The sequence below is a fragment of the Staurois parvus genome, unplaced genomic scaffold (genome assembly GCF_062004578.1).
Source record: "Staurois parvus isolate SC_StPar_1 unplaced genomic scaffold, SC_StPar_1.0 ptg001284l, whole genome shotgun sequence".
In the NCBI taxonomy this organism is placed as follows: domain Eukaryota; kingdom Metazoa; phylum Chordata; class Amphibia; order Anura; family Ranidae; genus Staurois; species Staurois parvus.
In genome coordinates, this window is record NW_028319080.1 from 883217 (window position 1) to 909495 (window position 26279).

Consider the following 26279-nt stretch of genomic DNA (forward strand, 5'->3'; position numbering starts at 1 on the left):
TGCAGGGTCTGGGGAGAGCAGATATAGTGAATGCAGGGTCCGGGGAGACCAGATATAGTGAATGCAGGGTCCGGGGAGACCAGATATAGTGAATACAGGGTCCGGGGAGACCAGATATAGTGAATGCAGGGTCCGGGGAGACCAGATATAGTGAATGCAGGGTCCGGGGAGACCAGATATAGTGAATGCAGGGTCCTGGGAGACCGGATATAGAGAATGCAGGGTCCGGGGAGAGCGGATATAGTGAATGCCGGGTCCGGGGAGACCAGATATAGTGAATGCCGGGTCCGGGGAGACCAGATATAGTGAATGCAGGGTCCGGGGAGACCAGATATAGTGAATGCAGGGTCCGGGGAGACCAGATATAGTGAATGCAGGGTCCGGGGAGAGCGGATATAGTGAATGCAGGGTCCGGGGAGACCATATATAGTGAATGCAGGGTCCGGGGAGACCAGATATAGAATGCATTAACACCAAACGTGAATAAACGCACATGCAAAATGTAGCTTTAGGTTTGTTTTTTAGACTGTGAGCCAAGGCAAGAGCCAAGGCATCCAGGGGAGTAAAAAAAAGTCCTGTGTGCATGAGGCATATTATTGCATGTGAAAAAAATAAAATAAAATTTTGTAAATATTTGAGCAAAACATGCAAATCACACTCCCTTTGAAGTCTAGGGACCAAAAACACTCGAATACACTCAAATAAAACCCATGTACGTTTTTGAGCATAGGGTGTAAGTACGACGGTAGGTACAAGTGTGAACAAGGAAAAACAGAATGGTACTCTTCGTAGTCAGGCCGAGGGAAATGAGCAGAAAAATGGTCATGTGTGAATGGCGGCCGATGTGCCTGGAAACCTTTCCAAATCATCGGGAATGTGTTGTGTTTATGCTGTGCTTAGATGGGAATGCAGGGATAAAAAGGATCCAAACCACAGCTTCTCCTCCAAAACAAAATGAAAATTATTATTATTATTATTATACAGTATTTTTAAAGCGCCAATAGTTCGCTCAGCGCTGTACATTACAATGGGAGACAATACATGAGACAGTACAGTAACAATACAATGCAAAACATGAGGGGATGGAGGGCCCTGCTCCTTGGAGTTTACAATCTAGGAGAAGGACTTCTTGCTAGGCAGCTTAACACAAATGGGTTAACAAGGATGTTCCTGTTGAAACGTGATAGGCGTGTCATGTGCCGATAAAAGTGAAAACGGAAGTCATTTACAGAGCAATGAAGACGATACTAACAGTAGCCATGCGTTGGAGGTTCCACATGTGCCAGGCTTGCTTTTTGTCTCTGCTGACAACAGTTCAGGCAGGTTAGTACCTCATATCTCTGATCTCTACATGCTGGTATTCTATACGTAAAGTGTAAGTCCTCACCACAGGGCCACCAAAGGAAGCATGGCCTGGAGCCCTTCTATACTGACCTTTCAAGCAGCTCATGTTCCAAAAACCCCCCGTCCTCGCAGGGCCCCAGCTCCTCAGTCACTGTGGATATACAGGGCCACTGTTACAAATGAGGTGCCCCTGTACAGCCTGCCTGATAGGGCCAAGGCCTAAGCCCACCACCCAACTCACAGACAGCCAGCGGTGAAGAAGGAGGTGGTATTGGCGTCACTAGGGTTGGTGTCACCCGGTGCAGTAAAACATGGTGTCACCCCCCCTAGCTGCCACTTATTTGTAAAAGCGATCTCCTTAACCACTTCCTGTCCGGACACTTTCACCCCCTTCCTGTCCAGGCCAATTTTCAGCTTTCAGCGCTGTCACACTTTGAATGACAATTGCGCGGTCATGCAACACTGTACCCATATGAATTTTTTACCATTTTTTTAAACAGATAAAGCTTTATTGTGATGGTATATATTCACCGCTGGGATTTTTATTTTTTTTGCTATGTAAATGAAAAAGTCCAAAAATTTTGAAAAAGTGTTTTTCTTATAAAATTTGGCAAATAAATAATCTTTCATCATAAATCTTGACCAAAATGTATTCCGTTATTTTTAGTAAAAAAAAAAATAAGCCAAATTAGTTTATAACCAAAAATTATAATTTTTAAACTTTTTTAAAATTTTTATTTTATTTTTTTTATATTATTATTTATGGGTTTTTTTTGTTTTTTTTTACATACTGTCACCCTAGCAGTACAGTATCACCATGGTGACACTGTACTACTTGTGGGGGGTGAAGATTTTTTTTTTTTTTTACAGTGATTGCTTTTACACCCATAGGATGTAAAAGCAATCATTTCTCTTTCTCTCTGCATTATTGCAGCCATTGAGAAATACTGAGTGAGCTGTGATTGGTCACAGCTTGTCACATGGTACAAGGCTGTTGTGAATAGCCTTGTACCATGTGACCTCTGTGATCATTCACAGATTTCACACGTAGTAAGCAATGAGGTCACAAGTGACATCTTGCTTACTACTTTGCATGTGATCACTGATTGGCCAATCAGTGATCACATGATTGGGACCTCGTACAGAGGTCCCGTCCGACGATCGGTGTTTCATTGTGACCGGAGGACACAGCGGGCTCCGGATCGCGGTGCTGCGCGCTCCCAGGGAGTGCGCACAGCTAGAAAAGGCGGGTGCCGTTTATGAACAGCAACCCACCCCTGGAGTGTCACCGCCCTGCCGTTTATAAACAGCAGGCGGACGGCAAGAGGTTAAAATGGACATGGGCAAGTATGCATATAATGTATGTGATATATTGGAATTGTCCTGATGATTGAGGGCCTGTAACTTCTGATGTTTTAATGCTTCTCTGGGCCTCAGAGAAAAGTGTTTAAAGGAAGAACCATTCTTGGTACCGATAGAAACCAATCAGTTTCTCCCTTTTCATTTTCCAGTACTGCACTGGACTTTAAAATGGAGAACTGGATCAGGGCCAGATCTAGCCTGTCTCCTGGGGGGGGGGGACAAAAAATGTCACGGGTGCAGAGAATGCGAGGTCAGCAGGGCAGATGACATGGTCAGCAGTTTGCAGGGTGGTCATCAAAGCAGTGTATAGGAGGCAGCAGGGCAGTGTGCAGTGGGTCAGCAGGGCAGTGTGCAGTGGGTCAGCAGGGCAGAGGATGAGATGTAGGGCAGTGTACAAGAGTCAGTAGGACAGTGTACAGGTGGCCAGTAGGGCAGAGGATAGGGGTCAGCAGGGCAGAGGGCAGGGGTTATCAGGGTAGAAGACAGGGGTCAGTAAGACAGAGGACAAGGGTCGGCAGGACAGGGTACAGGGGGTTAGCAGGTAAGAGGGCAGGGAAAGGCAGAAAGAAAGGACAGGGTCATGTCTGGCAGAGAACTCAACAGAACGCTTCCTTCCCTTCACTGCACACAGCCTGGGCACTCAGCAGATCTCCTCCTCTCCATACACAGCACACAGCACATATCTGAGATCGGATTATTTTACAGACTAATCTGTGCCGTGTGTAGTTTGCTACTACAGCTATGCTACCATTCTAATCTGAGAATTTCACAGGTTAGAAATGTGATATAATAGCCAGCTATACAACTGGAGGTTGTGTCTGTAAAAGAATCTGATCTCAGCTATGTGCTGTGCTTTGTCCCTAAACAAAAATGCAAAAATTCCTCCTCAACCCACTCTACATCCCCCACTCAGCACAAATCTTTGCCCCTCAATCCCACCTCTTAGTTCAAATGCCACTAATCCCCCCCTGCCGAAAATCTACCCCGCCGAAAAAAATCACACCCCCACCCGCACACATCCTCTTTCTCCTCCAATTTCCCATTCTAGCACAACTCCTCACTCCCAATTCCCTCCTCTCAGCACAAATCCTCTCCCCCAAACTCCCCCATCATAGCTCAAATCCCCCGTCTTAGCTCAAGTCCCCCCACCCCTTTTATGCTCAACTCCCCCATTCCCCCTCTTAGACCAATTCCCCCTCATCCCCCCTTCCAGCAAAAATCCTCACCCCCAAATCAATCACCCTCCCAGCATAAGTTCTCTCTCAAAATACCCCTCCCACAAACCCCCCTCCTAGTATCAATCCCCGCAATCCCTCCTCCTAGCACAAATCCCCACTCCTAGCACAAATCCCCCCTCCTAGTATAAATCCCCGCAATCCCTCCTCCTAGCACAAATCCCCACTCCTAGCACAAATCCCCCCTCCTAGTATCAATCCCCGCAATCCCTCCTCCTAGCACAAATCCCCACTCCAAGCACAAATCGCCCCTCCTAGCTCAAATACACATCTTAGCCAAATCCCCCTTCCCAACACAAATCCTTAACCCCAATCCCCCCTCCCAGAACAAATCCTTTCCCACAAATTCCCTGCTAGATCAAATCCCCTTTCTTAGCCTAATCCCCCCAATCCCCCTATTAGCCCAAATTCCTCCCCCAGTCCCTCCTTCTAGCATAAATACCCCCATTGTATACAATTCCCTAACATAAGGTCCACTCCCCAACTGTTAGGGCTCCGGGTGTGACCAGAAATGTGTGGACTGACACAGGGAAGTAGCAGGCTTCAAGAACCCAGGCGTAGTCAGGGCTGGAGAGGTGGAATGGTCAGGCAGGCCGTTTGGTACTGTTAAGCTGCCTGGCAGAGTCTCTAGCAGCCCACCGCACGGACGCCCTCAGGGCGCGGGGTCTAAGTCCCAGCCTGCTGTTCACCAGGGCCCCTGATGGTGGGGATGGACTTGGTGCAGACTGGAACCAGGTCGCAACCCCCGAGTGCGACCTGTGGTGGTAGAGAGTACTGACAGGGGAGTGCAGGAACGGAATCTAATTAGGAAGAGGCTGGCAGATACACTGGTCTGATCCGAGCCGCATGGATGGAAGGTCAGGTACAGTATGCGTGGTCAGACAGGCTGGGTCGGTATTATGCGGGCAGCGAGGTACAAGAGGAGCGAGCTAAGAATGGTCAGGTCACAAGCCAGGTTCAGCAGGGTGCGAGCAAATACAGTACCAGGGATCAGACGGAAGAGTAGTCAGGCAAGCCAGGGGTTAAACAGAAGAAGAGCAGGATCAGTAACAAGCAGAGGTCGGCAACGGAGTCTACAGCAACACAGGAACAGGGAACAGGGAACAGGATACAAGGGCTCATGGGAAACATTTGCACCAAGGCACAGATCACAGGCCTGGTCATTCCTTAAATACACCTGCTGTAATCAGCCCCAGGTGTTGGCTGACTGCAGAAGTGAGCTTCTGGCTGCTGAGAGCACCCACTGGTCAGCCCTGGTACTGCAGCCCACATGGCAGGTGAGTCCCACCACCAGTGCTGAGTCCATTCCTGACACCAACACTCCACCCCACTATACAGTAGATGAGAAGGGATCGCTCTTTCAGTACCCGCAAACTATCTCCCAGCAGTAGAGCGTGTGGGTAGAGGTGGGTACAGTCAGTGCACAGCCCGATATAAGAGTGACCCCCTTCTCATCTGCTCTATAGAAGAGCGCTCTTATGACAGGAAAGGACAGCACAGCTCACACCTCATCCCCGCTGTCAATTTGTCCTGTCACCTTCACTTAATTGTACCACGCTGCCCTCCGCTTGTCCTGAGTGTGGGGATGGAGCTCATTAGCTGGGTACAACATCCATGAGAAGGCTGGCCTAGGAGGGAACAACTAAATTCTCACCCCAGCACCCCCTAGATCTGGCCATGAACTGGCATACTGTTGGCAAAGAAGCTGTTCTTCCTTCAGGCACTTTTTTTGCATGAGGCCCTCTCTTTTACAGAATCGCACAGCATCCGACAATACATCTCAGTTGTTACAAACCCTATTGGATTTCCAGCATATACCCTTAAAGTATATATCGATGATGTGGAGTTGGCAAGTTACAACGATGAAACAAATGTTTTTCAGACCAGCTTAAAAGGGCCTGTTAATGCTGATTACTGGGCAGATCATACTTTAGCTACCCAAAATATGCAGCGGGTTCACAAACAATTTGTTACGTATGTAAATAGTGTTTTAAATCAAACACATGGTAAGTATTAAGATGCCTCTTTTGTGCTTATATTCTGTGTTGTAGCCCTCCTATTTGCCTGTGTGGTTTTGGTTTGGCATATGGTACTAATAGATGGCCTGATTAATGCAAGAGATGCAAACAGTGTGAGTTTATGAAACAGATAGGACATGTGGAATATAAAGGTTCTTCTGGGTTTATGATGAGAGTTCAATGTAAACAAAGGGATGGTGTAAAAAAAGAGAGCCCCACAAAATTCCTTACCATACCTTTGCAGTCTAGTATGGATGTTAAGGGGACACCACAGATATAAAACTGTGTGGGGTCCCACCCCTAATTACATACCAGACCCTTAGGATTTGCTATGGATTTTAAGGTGGAGTCCTATGCCAAAACTAGAAAAATATCATGGGGTTCCCCTAAAATCCATACCCAATCCTTATCCGAGCAGGCAACATGACTAGCAAGGAAACAAATGTGTGTCCATCCTCCTGAACCATATCAGTCTGATGACATCAACATGGTGGTACCATATTGATGAGGGCAAGGGCCTCTTCCTCACAAATCAAAAATGGCAGTTGACTAGTGTCACGATCGCAAGATTGCCGCCACCAACCTGCGACAATCTCACGATCGCTGCCACCAATATGTCACGATCGCGGCATCAGACCCCAGAACTTCTCACCAAACTCGTGACCGAAGGACTGGCCGATCTAAAACCGCGGTGTGACGTGCGTAACAACGCCACACTCAGCTGCGCCCTGCACAACGATTGTCCAGACAATCGGTGCCTGCAGTCTGAATGCGCTTGCTACTGGGTCGGGTTAATTTCGCAACTAACCCTCTACTGCCACCACCTTCTTTTTATCAGAGAAAAAGGAAAACTCTCCTTATCAAATATACACGGTAATGAATGAAATAATGGTCCGTATCACACGGTCCGAAGGCCCGTTATACAGAGATTAAAACAAACCGTAGCGTCTCTTCAAAGGCAGGAATTCGTGAATTGCAAGTAAGCGCTTAGGAACAGTTTAACACTTTCAGAAAGAAAGATTTATTACTAAAAGAGTCAAATAGGTGCAATAAAATATTTACAAAAAGGATGTAACTAAGATATATATACATATGCGTAGAAAACAGCACAGCACAGCAAAGAGATAACAGGGAGAAGTTACAGGGTTAAGTTACTTGCCATTTTAAGCCTTTTAGGTAGCAGATCCAAGTTGCAGAGCGAAAGGGTCTTCTATCTCCCGGGTGGTATATAGATGTTGTAATTGGGAGATGTGTTTAACTTAACTCTCAGGCCTACAGCGTGTGTTTTTTAAAGTCCCCCAGCAAGGGGGGCGGCTCTGAGTAACTGGCCAATACCCTGTTTTGGGCGGGATCGTCGGATGGGCTCCGCATTAAAACTGACAGCTTCATAATCCATGATATGAAACATAGGTGACAGCTGACCTGAGGAATGTTCATTTAACTTCTGTCACCTGGCTGGTAGGGTTTATGAGCTTCCAACTTCTTTCAAGTCCGGGGAAAGAACTTTCTTATCTTGGTTAGGAGGGGTGATTTTACAGAGAGTCTGTTGTCTCTATGGGGGGGCTTTGTAGCGCTGGGCCCCCCTGCTGCTCCAGCCTGCCATGTGTAACACTTACACATCTGTCCCTGTGCCTCTCAGGAAGGGAGGGGGGATGGAGAATAAAGGATTGAGGGAGAAATGTATGCTCTTATCAAATTAGATGTGCCTTGACAAAATGGTGGCACTGCGTCCATATCTGAGCTCAAGATTGCTACACCTCCCCCTCAGGTAGTTGCCAGGGAGGGGACTACAAGTCCCCTTCTGACACGACCGACCTCTGTCCAGAGGTTCCTCTTGGGTCGTCCTGGTACCGCTGCACTGCGGGAGAACTGAAGATCTCCTGCTGTTACGATGTTAAAATTAGGAGATGTGTGTAGCTTACTTTCAGGCCTACAGCCTGTGTTTTTTAAAGTCCCCCAGCAGGGGGGGTGGCGCTGAGTAACTGGCCAATACCCTGTTTTGGGCGGGATCGTCGGATGGGCTCTGCATTAAAACTGACAGCTTCATAATCCATGATATGAAACATAGGTGACAGCTGACCTGAGGAATGTTCATTTAACTTCTGTCACCTGGCTGGTAGGGTTTATGAGGTTCCAACTTCTTTCAAGTCCAGGGAAAGAACTTTCTTATCTTGGTTAGGAGGTGTGATTTTACACGGGCCTTGGGACAGAGTCTGTTGTCTCTATGGGGGGGCTTTGTAGCGCTGGCTCCCCTGCTGCTCCAGCCTGCCAGCAACTTTTAACACTTACACATCTGTCCTTGTGCCTCTCAGGAAGGGAGGGGGTAAGGAGAATTAAGGATTGAGGGAGAAATGTATGCTCTTATCAAATTGGATGTGCCTTGACAAAATGGTGGCACTGCGTCCATATCTGAGCGCAAGATTAGTGCAGAACCTCCTGGAAAGCGGTTAATTAAATCCTACGCGGAGTAATATGTCACTACAAGAGTGAATGCAATAGTGTATTTATTAGATCACATGGCTCATGGAAAAGGTAGACATAGACATGGTGAACATGATGCAATCATATTAAAATCAAAGTATTATGTCTTCCTTTTTCATGATCCATGTGATCTAATAAATACACTATTGCATTCACTCTTGTAGTGACATATTACTCCGCGTAGGATTTAATTAACCACTTTCCAGGCAGCTCTGCACTAGTCAACTGCCATTTTTGTTTTCTAGTATTACTAGGTTTACAATCCACACTTTTATATAAGTGAGTCAGAGATATTATTAGGATACAGCTTTGTATCAATTAGGATGGCAGTTTTTCTTTATTTTTTTTTCATGTTATATCCTCTTCCTCACAACCCTGGGCCAGTGGTTATGAGAATCTGCAGGTGGGGGGGAGGCTTATTGAAATATGGAAGCCCCCAAAAATTGCCCCCCAGATACTGCCCCCCGTTGTGAATGAGCAGGGGTACATAGTACCCCTACTTATTTACAAAAAAGAGTAAACAATAAAAAAGAACACATACATTGCTTTTATTAAAAAAAAAAAGAAGTCCTATGATGGAAATTCATCAATAATCGCCAGCAATTAATCGATACATAAGTCATGATGCCTGATGGCTGGCACTCCTGGAAAAGGGTCTGGTATGGGTTTTAGGCAGATCGCATGCTTTTTTGTGTGGGGCTCCACCTCAAAATCACCTCAATATATGGAATTTGTTCAATGTTTATGTGTGGGGCCCCCTAAAAATCCATACCAGACTTAAAGGAACAGGTATAGAATTTAGGAAGGTCCCACGCCATTTTTTTCTTTGGTTCTCTCTTAAAATACATACCAGACCTGAAGGGCACTATCTGTGCTGTTTGTTTACCGTCACCCATTAGTCTGGAAGCCCTGCCTGACAGCTACATATGTCGGGTGGAGAGAAGTCCCTGGTTTTTTGGATGGCAGCGGGTGCCAGCTCCTTAACAACCAGGAGCCTTGAGCTGGAAACTGTTACATTTAGTGGTTGTATTAATACCATCATTTTAATAGATTTGCAGTTAGGGTGTGGTTGGTGAATACTAAAGCAGAGATTGTGAGTGGAGATACAACAACAGCAATTGTTTTCTGTTTTACCGAGATTCGCTGATGTAGGCAAATGCTCAGATGTACAGAAGCAGCTGTACTATTTGGGGAAATATGAGGAGTGAGTTTATTACAGCTTTTACTGCAGCAAGACCACCCAATAAAGACAAGTTAGAGCTGGTAGAGACTACAAAGCTATGCAAATGTTGGTGCCAAAAGTTGGGTTTTAACTAAAAAAAAGAATTTTCAGTTTTTGCAAGAGCATATGACTACATGCAGAGAAATGTATTTATGTTTGCCTGATAACTGTTCCCATTTTTATGGAGGATAAAATAATTTACGAGCATGTACAACATCCATTAGCTATGCAGGGAAGAAGTAAAAGGGCCACATACACCCCAAAAAACTGTCTGATGTGCTTATTTTAAGGCAGTTCTTGGGGATGATTGTCTGGTGACACCAATTTATTTTCTATGCAGGAGAAAATATTTACCAGAGAATGTTTGCCTGTACAGTGGATGAAGATGGAAAATATGATGGATATTTGCAGTATGCACAAAACGGGAAGGATTTTATCACGTTTGATAAAGATAAGATTCTCTATATACCTATGACCTTTCAGAGTCAAATTATAACTGAGCACTTCAACAAAAATACTGTTTATGGCCCCATTGACAAACATGGCATAGAAATTAAGTGTCCTCAATGGCTACAAAATGCCCTCAAATTTGCAAGCTATGAATTGGAAAGAAAAGGTAAGAACCTATTGAAACATGATATCTAATGTAAACTTTTGCCTTTATTTCCATGGCTAATTCTAGTAGCACTAAAACTGTAATTTGCCAAGTGTGATGACTAGTCACCAGTAGTTACCCCTAGTTCACATATATATATGGACCACGTTTTTCATTTGAATGGACTTCTGTGCCCCGTGACACGCAGAGAAGAAGTCCCTGCACTTCTTCTGAAAATGTAGCCCGCACGGAAACCTCGGTTCCCAGTACGGTTGCGTTTTCCAGTGCGGGCGGCGTGCCATTAGAACTAATGGAAACCGCCCGCGGGTCTGCATATCTCTGTGCGGGTGGTGCGGCTGCATGGACTTTCATCTGGATCCACAGCGGCACCACCTGCACAGATGTGAACCTAGCCTAATGCAGGCCATAGATGGGGAGAAAACTGGCCGTTTTTTCTTAAAAAAACCCCAAAAATCGGTCATTCAAGCGGCCGACGTTACCAGGAACGGTAAAAAAAAATCGGCCGATTTTCATCCCATCTACAGCCGGCAAAAAGTGTCTCTGCAGAGAGCTCCGCTATTTCTTTGACAGTTCTTTGACATTTATAGCGGTTGCAACAATGTATCTATTTGTATCCATTTAGGATACAGATGTTTTTATTCAGAAACAAATAGATACATTGTTGCAACCGCTATAAATGTCAAGGAACTGTCAAAGAAATAGCGGAGCTCTCTGCAGGGACACTTTTTGCTGGACTGGAATTCCTCTTCTTCTTCATCCTCTTCTTCTTCTTCATCCTCTTCTTCTTCTTCTTCATCCTCTTCTTCTTCTTCTTCTTCTTCATCCTCTTCTTCCTCTTCTTCTTCTTCATCCTCTTCTTCTTCTTCATCCTCTTCTTCCTCTGCTTCTTCATCCTCTTCTTCTTCTTCATCCTCTTCTTCATCCTCTTCTTCTTCTTCTTCATCCTCTTCTTCCTCTTCTTCTTCTTCATCCTCTTCTTCTTCTTCATCCTCTTCTTCTTCTTCTTCATCCTCTTCTTCATCCTCTTCTTCTTCCTCTTCTTCTTCCTCTTCTTCTTCTTCATCCTCTTCTTTTTTTTCTTCTTCTTTTTGTCTTCCTCTTGCAGGTCACTGCTCATGCGCAGATTTTTTTATCGGTAAAAAGATCGGCCGATTTGCCCATAATTGCCGCGAAAATCATCCGATCGGCAAAATCGGCCGATTTTTTCCAACTTTACCGATAAAAAAACCTGCCAAAATACCGAAAAACGGCCGAACAATTAGCCCACTAACGATCCGAAAATCGGCAGATTTTATTTGCGGCTGAAAAATCGGCTGATTTTCGACCCATCTATGGCCTGCATAAGAGAAACTAAAAAGATCTCACATCCAGGAAATAGTAAGTTACAGTGCATAAATTTTGTAAATAAATTACTACTGCTAAAATATTAGCTGCTGCGAATTAAAACAAATGCTATATAATCAAAACACTGAGTACAAAAGCTAATTTCATAAATAAACCGCACTGCTCTAAAAACCTTCATAAACAAAATCTAAAACATGACTGTAAGGGCTTAATTACACACGAGACTAATTTCTAATGCTTCCAAAATGCCCCTATAGCGTCAGACAAGTTAATTAGCTTTAAAGTATGGGCGTTCTGCAAGCGTTAAAAACGCTCCCCAAACACCCTATGCAGGGTTTTGAGGCATTTTCTAAGCGTTAAAACCTCACTACAAATGCCTATAATAAACTTAATGGTATTAACTCCCCGCAAACGCCTGCCAGGCGTTTGAGGAGCGTCATCATAGACTTGAATGAGAGGTGTTGAAAGACTTCAACTCCTCCTGACTCGACATGAAGCTTCAATATTGACACAACGCGACACTAACGCTTTATGTTTTGCTAATGTGAACAGCACTGTGTGTTGCACATAGTATCAGTTCCAGGGTCTTACTGACAACTCATGGGTTCCCTGGGCAATTGGGGATCATGGGGCCCCTGTGTCCTTGCCCACACTCAAAGCATGCCCAAATAAAATCAATTATAGTAGAATGGAAATTACATTTTAGTCTCCACGATTTGAATGAGCTGTGTGGAAATTGGGTCTTCTCATCGAAGGGTAGTTGAATGTGTATTATTGCTCTTTTGCTATTTGTCTAGAAGGTTCTTGAGTTTCAAGAGCCACTATTTTGATGTAAAAAAATTAGAAATTGAGTTTTTGTTATTTTCTACTGCCTTCTGGTGGTGGACTTTAATGCTCAACTGATGGATTTCACAATGATTGTATGCTTGGGAGCTCTGACTGTTGATTAGAAGTAAGAGCTATCAGTATATGTGACCAGCAGGGGTGGACTGACAACTCATGGGGCCCCCGGGCAATAAGGGATCATGGGGTCCCTGTGTCCTTGCCCAACTCAAAAAAGCCTATGAAAAAGGTACCAGGGGCATCTCATGGGGCCTCCTACTGACCCCGGGCCCTCGGACAGAGCCCGAGTGCTTGAATGGTCAGTCCGCCTCTGATCATTTCCATAGGCGTTTGGGAAAGGGAAAAGAATATGGGAGAGAAAGAAAGGGGGGAGCGAGAGGTAGAGAGTGAGAGGCTGAGCTAGGTCCAGCTCCAGATTCTTGGGTGGATCCTGACTTTGCAGTCAGGACGTTTCCCCAGCCTGGACCAGCTGAGTGACGTCAGTTGACAGCAGACTTCAGCTCGCTGTCAGTTGAGAACGGGTCCAAGGAGTGCAGAACGAACTGCACTAGTGTAATCCACAGGAGAAGTACATCCAGAAGAGCTTTGGCTGTACTTCTGCTTTAAAGATCACACATACAGTAGGACTGCCAACTTTAGTTTCATGATTTATGTTGCTTGATTTACTCTTTTTACATTACTCTATTTTTTAAGAGCTATTTATTATTATTTGTTTGAATATTTTTGTTAATGTTTGCAACATATATTTTAGGTGTTTATGTACACTGATTAGTTGCTTAGTAGTACCGTATTGTTATAAATAATTGTAAGTCAAATAATAGTGTGCAATAATACCAAGTGCACCAGAGAAAGGAATGCATGGAGTGTCATCTCTACAGTGAAGTTTTGTACCCATTGGGAGAAGTGGACTCTACATATATTACAAGTGGACTGGGTAGTCGAATACCAGTCTAGAGTGATGCATCCCTGTATTTCTGTGTATTTCTTTTGTTTGTATTGGTATGACACAAAAAGGTAGAGAAACAAAAAGCCAAATCTGACACATTCCACACAAAACCCCAAAAAATTATTGGCACCCTCAATTTACTATTTGGTAGCATATCCCTTGGTAAAAATTGGAGCATGAAATTATCCAAAATGTCTTGGTATGCTGACACCTTAAGAGTTCCCTTCACTGGAACTGGGGGGCCAAGCCCAACCCCTGAAAAACAACTCCACACCATAATCCTCCTCCACCAAACTTTATGCTTGACACAATGCAGTCAAGAAGTACCGTTCTTCTGGCAAACGCCAAACCCAGACACGTCCACCAGATTGCCAGAGAGAGAAGCCTAATTCATCACTCCAGAGAACACGTCTCCACTGTTCTAGTGTCCAGTGGCGGCATGCTTTACACCACGGCATCCGACGCTTTGAGATGCATTTGGTGATGTAAGGCTTAGATCCAACTGCTCGGCCATGGAAACCCATTCCATGGAGCTCTCTACGCACTGTTGTGCTAATTTGAAGGCCACACAAAGTTTGCAGGTCTTTAGCTATTGACACTACAGACAGTTGGTGACTTCTGCGCACTGTGCACTTCAGCATGCGCTGACCCCCCTCTGTCATTTTACATGGCCTACCACTTGGTGGCTGAGTTGCTGTTGTTCCCAGTTTCTTCCACATTGTTACAATACCACTAATAGTTGAGCGTGGAATATTTAGTAGCCAGGAAATGTCACGGATGGACTTATTGCACAGGTGGCAACCTATCACGGGACCACGCTTGAATTCACTGAGCTCCTGAGAGCGACCCATTCTTTCACAAATGTTTGTAGAAGCAGTCTGCATGCCTAGGGGCTTGATTTTATACACCTGTGGCCATGGAGGTGATTGGAACACTTGGATCCAATGATTTGGAGGGCTGGCTCAATACTTTTGACAATGGATGTTGCTTTCCCTGGTTCTACCTTTGACATAAGGTTCTCCCAAAAAAGATACATTCTGTAAATATATCATACCATACATTACGACTGCATTCACACTTCGCTCTGAAAATACGGGCAGTATAGCACATATTTATTTTATTTTTTTTATTAATCATATTTTATTGGTTGAGAGTTTTTTCTTCTCTTTTAGCATTTCCAGTGGTAAAAATGTAGAGTTGCCAATCAAACACACTCTTAAAGGATACCTTAACGTCTTGTAATTAAATAAATAAATAAATAAATAAATGCATATCTTTTTACAGGTAAAAAATGTGCATTTATTATTTTTTTACTCTGCAGCCCCTAATCAGCAGATCACAGTTGCAATGTCAGGCTCCTGCAGACTCTCGGTACAGTTGTCTGTTGGTACCTCCTGTATGACAATTACTGCAGTGCAGGAAGATAAATGAACTACAAGAGTACTGACCAGCGTCTTCACAGTTCATTCAGAACTACAAGCCGTCTGCTACAATGGCACATGGCATTTGTAGTTCATTTACAAGAAACTGAATAAATGATGCGGCTGTGTGGGCGGAGCCCCACACAGCTGTGTTGTATTTAATTTGTGACAGTGGGTGTGGAGAGAGCATCCCCCCGCTGTCAAAATGGGGGATTGGGGGTGCGGGCAGGTACTTTAGTAACATGTTACATGTTACATCCTGAATCTGGGTGTAACATGTAACATGTTACTAAAAGTGAACATATCCTGTAAAGATTCCTGGTGTATGGGATTCACCCCTGAGCTGTGAGTAAGAAGTGGGTAAGCAATGGGGTAGACCATGTTCCTTCAGATGAACTGAGTCCAATTCTCCGCATTCTGACTGGGGGGAATACTATTAACAAAACAAGGAGAAAACATCTACTTTATCTTAAATTCAGTTGTTTGTTTAGCATTTGCTTGTGCATTACTACCTCATTCAGTAGGTCATTCCACAGTTTGAACGCATGTATTGTAAGGTTGCATGAAAGATTTACCAATATATCAGCCCCTCGTATTTCTCAGCCATCAAAATCTTTACAGAAGTATTTGTTATCTCCTTCTCAGTCCGTCCAGAGGTGAAGGTGTGGGGCCGTCGTCAGTCGGATGATGTGACCAGACTTCATTGCCTGGTGTACGGGTTTCACCCCCGACCTGTGGATGTGAAGTGGATGAGGAATGGGGAGGACCATGTTCCTTCAGATGAAATGACTCCAATTCTCCCCCATCCTGATGGCACCTATCAGATCAGAGTCAGTGTGGAAGTGCCAACCAAGGAAGGAGACACTTACTTCTGTCATGTGGACCACAGCAGTCTGGGGGATGAGACTCTCAGTGAGAAATGGGGTGAGTGTCAACATCCTATGTATTAAAATAATTAAAGTGGTATTGAATTCTTAGAATAAACTTTTATCTATAGGTAGGTTTATGCCAAGTATTACCTATAGGTACCATGAATATCTTCTAAACATGCACCATTTTGGAGATATTTATATTGGCTCCAGCCAATTACGTCACCGGCTCCTGAACAGTGTGCTCTGCATTCGTGTGCTGTGATTGCAGAGAGCTCCGTGCTAATGACTCCACTGCCAGGATGACTCCAGTGCGCATGCATGAGAGTGACATCATCACGCCTGGCCATTCATACAACCATAGAGTGCAAACCCAGAAGGAAGACCGGGTAAAAATAGATGCATCAGAAGCGGTGACACCACAGTCCTGCAAGGCTCTGCTTGAAAGGCAATGATGTCATAGTGTGCTAGTATGTGGTGTATGCTAGTGCATTATGACAAATCTCCAGAGGTCCATTAAAAAAAAGTTTATGGAGTTTAAGGGTAGCTTCACACTGCCGCACTGCACTTTTGCACGGTTTTCGTGCGGGTTAGCTGTTCTTTCCTATAGACTTCTATGAGGTCCTACAGTATTGGTTTTGTTTCAGAGAGTGAACCAAAACCTGTGCATGCTGCACCTTTAGTGCGCTTTCTGAAACCGTGCCAAAACCACAAGACATCATAGAAGTCTATGGGAAAGCACACCTAACCTGCCCACGGGTTAGCTGCATTTTGTCCAAAGCACAGCAGGAACACCAGGGCAGTAGGACGTCACCCTAATATGACTTTAAAATAAGAATGGGATGAAAAATCACTCTTTTGGTCACTCAGAAAAATGTCCTTCTATGAGGATACATCAATAAATGTCCTTCTATGAGGATGCATCAATAATGTCCTTCTATGAGGATACATCAATAAATGTCCTTCTATTTACAGCTTGATACTTTGCACATCTGCTAACTGCCATATCGGTCTGTAACTGACAACTTCGGTCCTCACTAAATATTGGGACCCAGGCAAAGCAGTTCCCAATCGTGTGATCTATATGTCAGCTGTAATAATGGTTACAGCTTCCAAACATCAATGTAGCCTATAGAAGGCAGCATGCCTTTGTTTATTACTGTAATTGTCTCATACAGTTTGTGTTTCAAGAAAATTTACATTGAAAAATATACAGTATATTATATTAGACAATTTTATATTCCTTCCTGTGCTATCTAGACTTGGTGACAACAATTTTCCCTATTTCTTGTCCTGTGTTTCCAGGGCAGCAAATTAGGAAAAAATCCTCAATGGGGTAGTAGAAAGAAGTATAAATCTGAATGCATATTTAAAGTAGAACTAAAAGTAAACCTTTTTTTTCATTTTGGATAGAGTAAGGGAGTGTTATAACCCCTGTCAGGTTTTTTTTTGCCAGCCACTGGGGAGATTTTCCTTCTTTTCCTAACCCATAGCCAAAACAGGAAGTGTGAGGGAATCCCTAGTTGTCAACAGGGTCACTAGAACTTGTGTCCCCATTAGAAGGTTTCCTCTATATTCTTGTTCTGGTAAAAATCCAAGCTTTGGGATTTTCTTTCACTTTTACTCTCTAAAGAACGGTAAACAGAACAAATTTAGAGGGCATAAATCTGGCCAAATACTGGCCGGTGTCCTGGCTGGCCACTAAAATATTATCAGCGGCTGACTGATAGAAAATTTTCCAATATTTCCCTTCAACTGAAGTCAAGCAGATGACTTCTGATGAGCAGGTGATTGAAATTTGCCCAGTCCCTGCTGGACCAGCCGAATCTCAATCAGTGTATGGCCAACTTAACAGGGGGCACACCAAGCAGCAAAGAGTTGACAGGTATTCTAATTCCTCTCCAATGAATTTAAAACTACAAAATAAGTTTTGCCATTAGTCATACTAATGCAGGCCATAGAAAAGTCGAAAACCGGCCGTTTTTTTAATAAACAAAATGGAAAATCGGCCGTTTGATAGGCCGATGTTACAACCAATGGTAAAAAAAATCGGCTGATTTTCGTCCCGTCTACGGATGGCATTTATTACCTCTGTCCCTTGCAGAGAGCTGCGCTACTATAGTTGACATGAAAAAGTATTGCGGTTGCAACAATGTATCCATTTGTATCCATTTTGGATACAGATATTTTTATTCGGATACAAATAGATACATTGTTGCAACCGCAAGACTTTTCATATAAAATATAATAGCGGACTGTAAGTCTTCTCCTCCTCCTCCTCTTCTTCCTTCTCCTCTTCCTCCTTCATCTTCTTCGTCACGGCTCATGCGCAGATTTTTTATCGGTGAAACGATCAGCCGATTTGCCCATCATTGCCGGGAAAATCGGCCAATCGGAAAAATCAGCCGATTTTTTCCAACTTTACCGATAAAAAAAATGTGCCAAAACCACGAAAAACAGCCGACCAATTAACCCATTAACGGTGCAAACGATTTCCAACCCGTCTATGGCCTGCATTAAACTCTTTCCCACTCTCTGCAAAATAAATAAAATGGCTGAAATTGGATTTTCTGATAAAAGCTGTTACATACATCTACTGGACTCAGCGTAAGCAGAGCATAATTAATTTTTGAGAAGAAGATTTACAATTCCTGTAAACTGGCAGTAGATTTACTGCCAATGGGCAGCAGGTGCAGGCTCAGCAATGTAAATGTACATTGACAGCCTTCTTCTAGATTTAGGTTGTGCATGTGTGTGCTCCCTGCTGGCCCGTGCTGTGATTGGACACAGCAAGAGTTTGTCAGCAAGTTTCAGCCAATGATTTTGGCTGAAATCTGCTGATCGGCTGTGTCCAATAACAGACAGAATTCTATGTTTATTATTATTAATAATAATAATAAACAGGATTTATATAGCGCCAACAGTTTGCTCAGCGCTTTACAATATAAAGGGAGACAATACAGCAACTATACAGTTCAATACAAGTGGGATAGGAGGGCCCTGATCCTTGGAGCTTACAATCTAAGAGAACAGGGATCTGACTGTTTCTTCTCATTGAAAACCAGTGAGAAAAAACAGCCAGATCTGTAAGTAAAAGCAGGAAATATTATACTTGCTAGACACACAGTTAACCCCTTGATGTTAACCCCCTCCCAGCCGGTGTGTCAGGGCCTGAACTTGAACCTGGGATCTCTACTGTGTCTGGCAGTAACTCTTCTCACTGAGCTACCTGGAATGCTGGACAATACTCTGCCTGATCTATTGGACAATCATGCCTTTTGCCTTGTTTTCTGCTGAACCTTGAACCCCTTACTCCTCCCATGAACTTCCTGATTTAAGCAATGTCTCTGCACTTCCTGTTTGCCAGATTATTGTGCTCTCCAGCCAGTATCTCGCTTTTGTCTCTCCTGCTGCCGTCCATACCTTCGCTACCGACCTTTGGCTTGTTCCTTGACTACGATTCTGCCTCATCCCAACCTACTACCGCTTGTTACCGACCCTTGGCTTGTTTACTGACTACGCTTCTGCTAGATCCCTACCTGCCATATCAGTTACTGGATTCTGGCTTGCTCACTTCCTGGTGGGGCAATCCTGAGAACTGTGACCTGGTACTAACACGCAGCAAAATCCATCTCCAGCATCAGGAGCTCTGGTGAATACCGGTTAGTGCTTAGACCCCGCACCTCAGGTGAGCCTGTGTCATTTCCCAGGGTGACCTGCTTGTTTTCCTATCCTGTTGGTTGGTTGATCTGCCGCTATAGCTACTGGTCTCTGAACGTGACCTCACACCGTGACACAGTGTCCTTAGTTCATTATTATATTTGATCAGTGTACTAGTGTCACTAGAGACGTCAGTGCCAGTTACAGTAGTTAATGTACCTTCCAGCCAGCATCAGCTTGCACCAGATTGCTCACCACACTATCACAGTCCCACTATAAGTCACTGATCACTGCCATTACCAGCATAACGTCATAGCTATGTAAATTCCAGTATACTATATACAGTCATGGCCGAAATTGTTGGCACCCTTGATATTTTTCCTGAAAATCAAGTATTTCACACAAAAAAGGTATTGCATTAACACATGTTTTGCTATACACATGTTTATTCCCTTTGTATGTATTGGAACAAATATAAAACAGAGGCAGAAAAGCAAATATGACATAATGTCACACAAAACCCCAAAAATGGGCTGGACAAAAGTATTGGCACCCTTAACTTAATATTTGGTTGCACACCCTTTGGAAAACATAACTGAAATCAGTCGCTTCCTATAACCATCAATAAGCTTCTGACACCTCTCACCCGGAATTTTGGACCACTCTTCCTTTGCAAACAGCTCCAGGTCTCTCTTATTGGAAGGACACCTTTTCCCAACAGCAATTTTAAGATCTCTCCACAGGTGTTCAATGGGATTTAGATCTGGGCTCATTGCTGGCCACTTCAGAACTCTCCAGCGCTTCTTTGCCATCCATTTCTGAGTGCTTTTTGACGTATGTTTGGGGTCATTGTCCTGCTGGAAGACCCAGGATCTTGGACGCAAACCCAGCTTTCTGACACTGGGCCCTACAGTGCGACCCAAAATCCTTTGGTAATCCTCAGATTTCATGATGCCTTGCACACAGTCAAGGCACCCAGTGCCAGAGGCAGCAAAACAACCCCAAAACATCATTGAACCTCCACCATATTTTACCGTAGGTACTGTGTTTTGTTCTTTGTAGGCCTCATTCCGTGTTCGGTAAACAGTAGAATGATGTGCTTTACCGAAAAGCTCTATCTTGGTCTCATCTGTCCACAAGACGTTTTCCCAGAAGGCTTTTGGCTTACTCAAGTACATTTTGGCAAACTGTAGTCTTGCTTTTTTATGTCTCTGTGTCAGCAGTGGGGTCCTCCTGGGTCTCCTGCCATAGCGTTTCATTTCATTTAAATGTCGACGGATAGTTCGCGCTGACACTGATGCTCCCTGAGCCTGCAGGACAGCTTGAATGTCTTTGGAACATGTTTGGGGCTGCTTATCCACCATCCGGACTATTCTGCGTTGCAATCTTTCATCAATTTTCCTCATCCGTCCACGACCAGGGAGATTAGCTACAGTGCCATGGGTTGCAAACTTCTTGATAATGTTGCGCACTGTGGACAAAGGCAAATCTAGTTCTCTGGAGATGGACTTGTAACCTTGAGATTGTTGATATTTTGCCACAATTTTGGTTCTCAGGTCCTCAGACAGTTCTCGTCTCCTCTTTCTGTTGTCCATGCTTAGTGTGGCACAGACAGACACACAATGCAAAGGTTAAGTGAACGTCTCTCCTTTTTATCTGCTTTCAGGTGTGATTTCTATATTGCCCACACCTGTTACTTGCCCCAGGTGAGTTTACAGGAGCATCACATGCTTGTAACATTCTTATTTATCCGCAGTTGTGAAAGGGTGCCAATACTTTTGTCCAGCCCATTTTTGGAGGTTTGTGTGACATTATGTCGAATTTGCTTTCTTTCCTCCCTTTTTTTGTTTTGTCCCAATACACACAAAGGGAATAAACATGTGTATAGCAAAACATGTGTTAATGCAATACGTTTCGTGAGAAATACATGATTTCCTGGAGAAATATCAAGGGTGCCAACAATTTCGGCCATGACTGTATACCATAGTTTGTAGACACATTAACTTTCACACAAAGCAATTAAAATACACTTATTGAGATTTTTTTCTTTACCAGAGACATGCAGTAGAATAAATGTTGGCCTAAAATTATGAAGAAATTAGATTTTTTTTTATTGGAGATGTTTTATAACAGAAAGCAGAAAATAGTTTTTTTCGAAAATGTTTGGCCTTTTTTCATTTATATAATAAAAAAAAACCCAGTGGTGATCAAATACCACCAAACAATAGCTCTATGCGTATGAAAACAAATTATATAAATTTTTATTTGGGTGTAGTGTTTCATGAACAAACATTTGCCAGTTAATTAAAGTAGCCCCGTGCTGATAAACAAAAAATGGCCTGTTTATGACGGGGGTAAAACCTTCCAGAGGTCAAGAGGTTAATATTACTGCCTTGTGTTTTAGGAAATTGTGGTCAAAGCTATTACATATAAATAACAGTTTGTTTTTCTTTTGTAACACTTTTTACATAGAACCCAAGAAGGAAAGCATACACATTGGTGTGGCAGCTGCTTTTGCTTTTGCTTTTGTGTTTCTCGGTGCACTAGGGATAGTCATATTCAGGTTCAGGTAAGTGATTATACAAAAAATCCAAAAACTAGAGGCTTAGAATTTAAAGGCAACATTTTAAAAAAGACTACTCTGCATTTTAAATAATACAGTTACATAAATACTTAACAATCAAAAATGGCAAATTTTATTCAATGCACATAATGAACAGTAACCACATGGATTTCATTATACCAAAAGAGTAGGGTTGCGGCAATACCATTTTTTTACCGTCGAGTACGAGTACTGATACTTTCAATAATATAATCAGTCATGTACTGATATTTTTGCGGTGTGATTTTAGCTAATTGGACTTTTCCTTCTAGGGATCCCTACTGTCTTGAATATTTCTTTGTGTACAACCATAAAAAAACAAGAAGAAAAATTTAGGACAGTAGATAAAACTTTTGCACTCACTTCAGGTGAATAAGGAGGTGGTATATTTATTTATTTCAGGTACTTTTATAGCGCTGTCAATTTACACAGTGCTTTACACATATATATTGTACATTCATATCAGTCCCTAGCACTCAAGGGGTGTGCATTCTAAGGTCCCTAACTCACATTCATACATACATATTAGGGCCAATATTGGACAGGATCCAATTAACCTACCAGCACGTCTTTGGAGTGTGGGAGGAAACCGGAGTACCCAGAGGAAACCCATGCAAGCACAGGGAGAACATGCAAGAGGCACCATGGTCGGGAATCAAACCCATAACCCATTTACTCCAAGTAAAACATGCTAACCACTAAGCCACTGTGCCGCCATATAAACATATATAAACATTTGCAACAACACAGCCCATGTCAAATCATTTTTAACATGGGAAGATATATTGTTCCGTTTATCCACTTTAACTTGTTCACAAGAGAAATTAGGGCCACAGCAGAGCAAAATCGACACACCTTGTGCGTGAGAAGAAAAAACTGTGAATCATAGGCAGATTGAATACATTTATTCATTGTATTAAATGTACATTTATAAATGGATTACTTACTGTATACATTTTTGGATTCACATGTTATGATATATTGATGTCAATACTTTTTAGACCTGAATCTTCTGCAATAGGACAATCTATTTAGAAGTCCTGAAGAATTTCATCCCCTTGCATTGTTTATATTATATTGTTTATATCATTGTTTGTATAGACATATTATATGCTCATCTACATGTATAATTATAGATATTTTCAGTAGCCCTGATATTTTTTTGTGGGGTATTTTTATTTTTTTATAGGTTAGGGTTGTACCTATGGGGTTTATTTACTAAAGCTGGAGAGTCCAAAATCAGACTCCCTTCTGCATAGAAACCAATCAGCTTCTAACCTCAGCTTGTTCAATGAAGCTTTGGCAATGAAACCTGGAAGCTGATTGGTTTCTATGCAGAAGGGAGTCTGATTTTGGACTCTCCAGCTTTAGTAAATAAACCCCTATATGTCTATTCATGTATTGTGTTAATTTATGGTCTGCATGCTCCTTCCACTTTGTAGTCAAAACTCAAAACTGAACATTATTTTTAAAAGTGGTACAGCTTGGTAGACTATATGAGAGTTGTGGTGCTAAATACTTTAGTTGAGGTCCTCATTAGCCAGAATACTTTGTGGTGCAACTTATCTATTATTATTTCTAAAGTACTACAAATTTCATCATGCATTGAAAATTTTCAAAAGAACTAAGAATACTGAATAAGTACTTGATATAAATACATTTTGTTAATCACATTGTAATATGTAAGAGTAAAAAAAATACCTCTAAAAAACAAATGATCAGTATGTACAAGGGCAAGAGAAGAAGAAAAAAAGAAGTGAAAACAAATGTAAGAAAATGTTCATGTATATGTGAACTCTCACCTTGTAAAACAACCCATTCAGTTTAAAACAGTAATGAAAAGTAAAACGTTCATGTATAAATATAAAACATTATAAACACTAGTTTTCCCCTTGTGTTCTCAGAAGCAATACAAAGAGAACAGGATACTTTTTCATACAAGTTCATGGTACAGCAGGCACATATTAGGAATATGAAATGTAAGGTTTACATAGTCTTTAAAATGGAGCTCCAGGTTTCTCCAAAAAAATGTAAAGTCAGCAGCTACAAATACTGTATATAATTCTGTATGTAATATAAGAACCCTTACCTGTCCAGGGATCCACCGATGTCCTCACCCTAGCCAGTTCTTCAATTGGCTTTGGGTGCAAGTGCTGCCATCTCAACTGTGGGCACCGGCTGCAACAGCTTGTGGCTTCATAGCTGGGTGCCCACTGCGCATGCACAAGTCACACTCTGTGAATGGTCCCAGAGTCTTCTGGGCCCTGTGATGTGTCCCAGAAGGCTGATGGGGAAGGTCCTCCCTCCCCCCTCCCCCCTCCCCACCCAAACAGTTCTACTTTAAGTTTTCATTAACCTTGGAGAGAAGAAAGGGCAGGCTAAAGAATAAAGTAGCATGCAGCCCTTTAAGTATCACTCCTTTTTTGGTTTCAGTAAAATCATGTTATTTGCTTTGCTAATATTTTAATTTACTAAATGTTAAAAAGGTAAAAGTAATGGATAGTGTTATTGTTTTGTATATTGTTTTGGTTATCAACATTACCCCCAAAAAATATTATAGTACTATAACATTTTATTATATTTTGCTTCTGTTAGTGTTTAGACTCAGATTAAGGCTAAATCTAAAGGACATGAATTTTCAGAATTTAAATGTATAATTTTTTTGTCGGTTGCAGAAAACAGAAGACTGAAGAATGAAATAAAAATTCTCCATCACTCCACATCACTTCATATGCAGCTTGATACTTTTTGTTATACAGTATGTCTTGTTCCCAGTAAATGTTGCGATGATTACCTCCAACTTTTGATGTGATTTCATATTATTACTTGCCTCAGCTGGTGGAAGCTTTGTGATCTCCCTCCCTTCTCATCTCCTGGTGATCTCCGGTCAGCGTGGTCCGTGCAGAACCATCGGCAGTAAAACGATGTACCGGTAAGTTGTGTCACATAAGGGTGCTATGTGGAGAGAGTGACACAACTTACCGGTACATCGCTTTACTGCCGACGGGTCTGCACTGACCATACTGAATGGAGATCACCAGGGGATGAGAGGGAGGGAGTACACTGATTCCACTCACGAAGTCATAAGGAGGACTAGCCCTGATACCGCTGTTACCTGTAGTGCACCACGAATGTGCACCTCACTTGTGAGTGTTGTTTTTTTAACTTATTTTAATACATTTTATTTATGTGTACACACTATGTTAGCATTTCTCTTTATATATTGATGATCCGCTTGTATTGGAACTTTGGAGGACTTGAACTTGAAGGGTATTCCCGCAGCCCAGATATAATAGGGTTAAAGGCATGATTAAACTGAAATTCAATAGGTCTAACCATCAGGTGAGAGGCTGAAGGTGAAGGTTCCTCACTAGTGGTGATTCCAGTTCATGTTTTTTTGAGTACCCGGATGGAAGGGAACTTTTCTTTATAAGCTGATAAAGACTTATTTGAATGTTGAATATGCTGTTGTGAGAATTGCTTGTTATCATTATAATATCTATTATGTGGGAATCCTGTTATATATAGAGGATTTGTCATATTATACATTGTAGCAATTGCCTTGTATTTTCAGCACATACCTTACCATCTGCAGCGCTGTCCTGTTAACAATACTGTTTTTGAGATATGTGGTGTGATCATATGAGGACACACAGGCAGCAGCTTATTTTGTTCATTCATCTATTCATTGCTTCATATACTATTACACCAGGACCACGCACAGGTTGATTTTATTAAAGAATATTTAGGGTCTTCGGATGTGGGCACGCATTTGCACATTTGGTCCGGTGGCTCAATCATTTTGGAAGGGAATATTTTGCACTAGCCTCTGTCCTCTTTGAGGTAGCACCCCCACCAGACCCTACCACTGCTCTTCTCGATTTGAAACCAGCGCCTTTGACGCGCAGACAAATTAGACTTTTCATCTAGCTTCCGACAGCCGCTAAACAGAACATAGCTAAGGCGTGGAAATCTCCATCTTTGATTTTGGCTGAGACCAAGCATAGAATGCATTGCACCATAATACACCCCAAGATGGAAGCTCTAGGAAAAGACCAGATCGACAAATTCTAAACAATTTGGCAGCCATGAATCAAACACTGTCTTCCCCCTCATTTTGATGAGTCGGTGCTCTTGCCATGGTGAAGCACTCACACAGGCATACCTGACCTTTGATAAACATATACTCAGCATCCAAATTGGTATTCAATAAAAAAAAATCTTTAAACTCCTTCTATAGAAATTCATGTTGTGAGTATTTCATTCTTACAGGACTTTCACCATGTATATTTGAGTGCTCAATTCTTATATCACCA

General features: G+C 42.7%; 1 protein-coding gene, 1 long non-coding RNA gene and 1 other non-coding gene across 5 annotated transcripts in view; 2 read left to right on the plus strand and 1 right to left on the minus strand.

Annotated features, from left to right (window-relative positions):
• The window catches only part of LOC149437517 (uncharacterized), a 114974-nt gene that overhangs the window by 81881 nt on the left and 6814 nt on the right, over positions 1-26279 (minus strand). The gene's annotated exons all lie outside the window — the stretch shown is intronic.
• LOC149437521 (major histocompatibility complex class I-related protein 1-like) lies at positions 1221-24763 on the plus strand. 2 transcript variants are annotated; one of them, XM_089660874.1, is made up of 6 exons: positions 1230-1323; positions 5696-5947; positions 10003-10278; positions 15478-15756; positions 21834-21930; positions 24639-24763. In XM_089660874.1, the coding sequence occupies exons 1-6, from the start codon at positions 1236-1238 to the stop codon at positions 24658-24660; spliced, it is 1014 nt and encodes a 337-aa protein (XP_089517000.1). In that variant the 5' UTR covers positions 1230-1235; the 3' UTR covers positions 24661-24763. The 2 variants fall into 2 exon arrangements, with proteins under 2 accessions (XP_089517001.1, XP_089517000.1); XM_089660875.1 differs by lacking the exon at positions 5696-5947 and having other exon boundaries at positions 1221-1323.
• On the plus strand, positions 12389-12445 carry LOC149437522 (U7 small nuclear RNA). The gene has a single exon (XR_016308109.1). It is a non-coding gene; the product is annotated as a U7 small nuclear RNA (small nuclear RNA).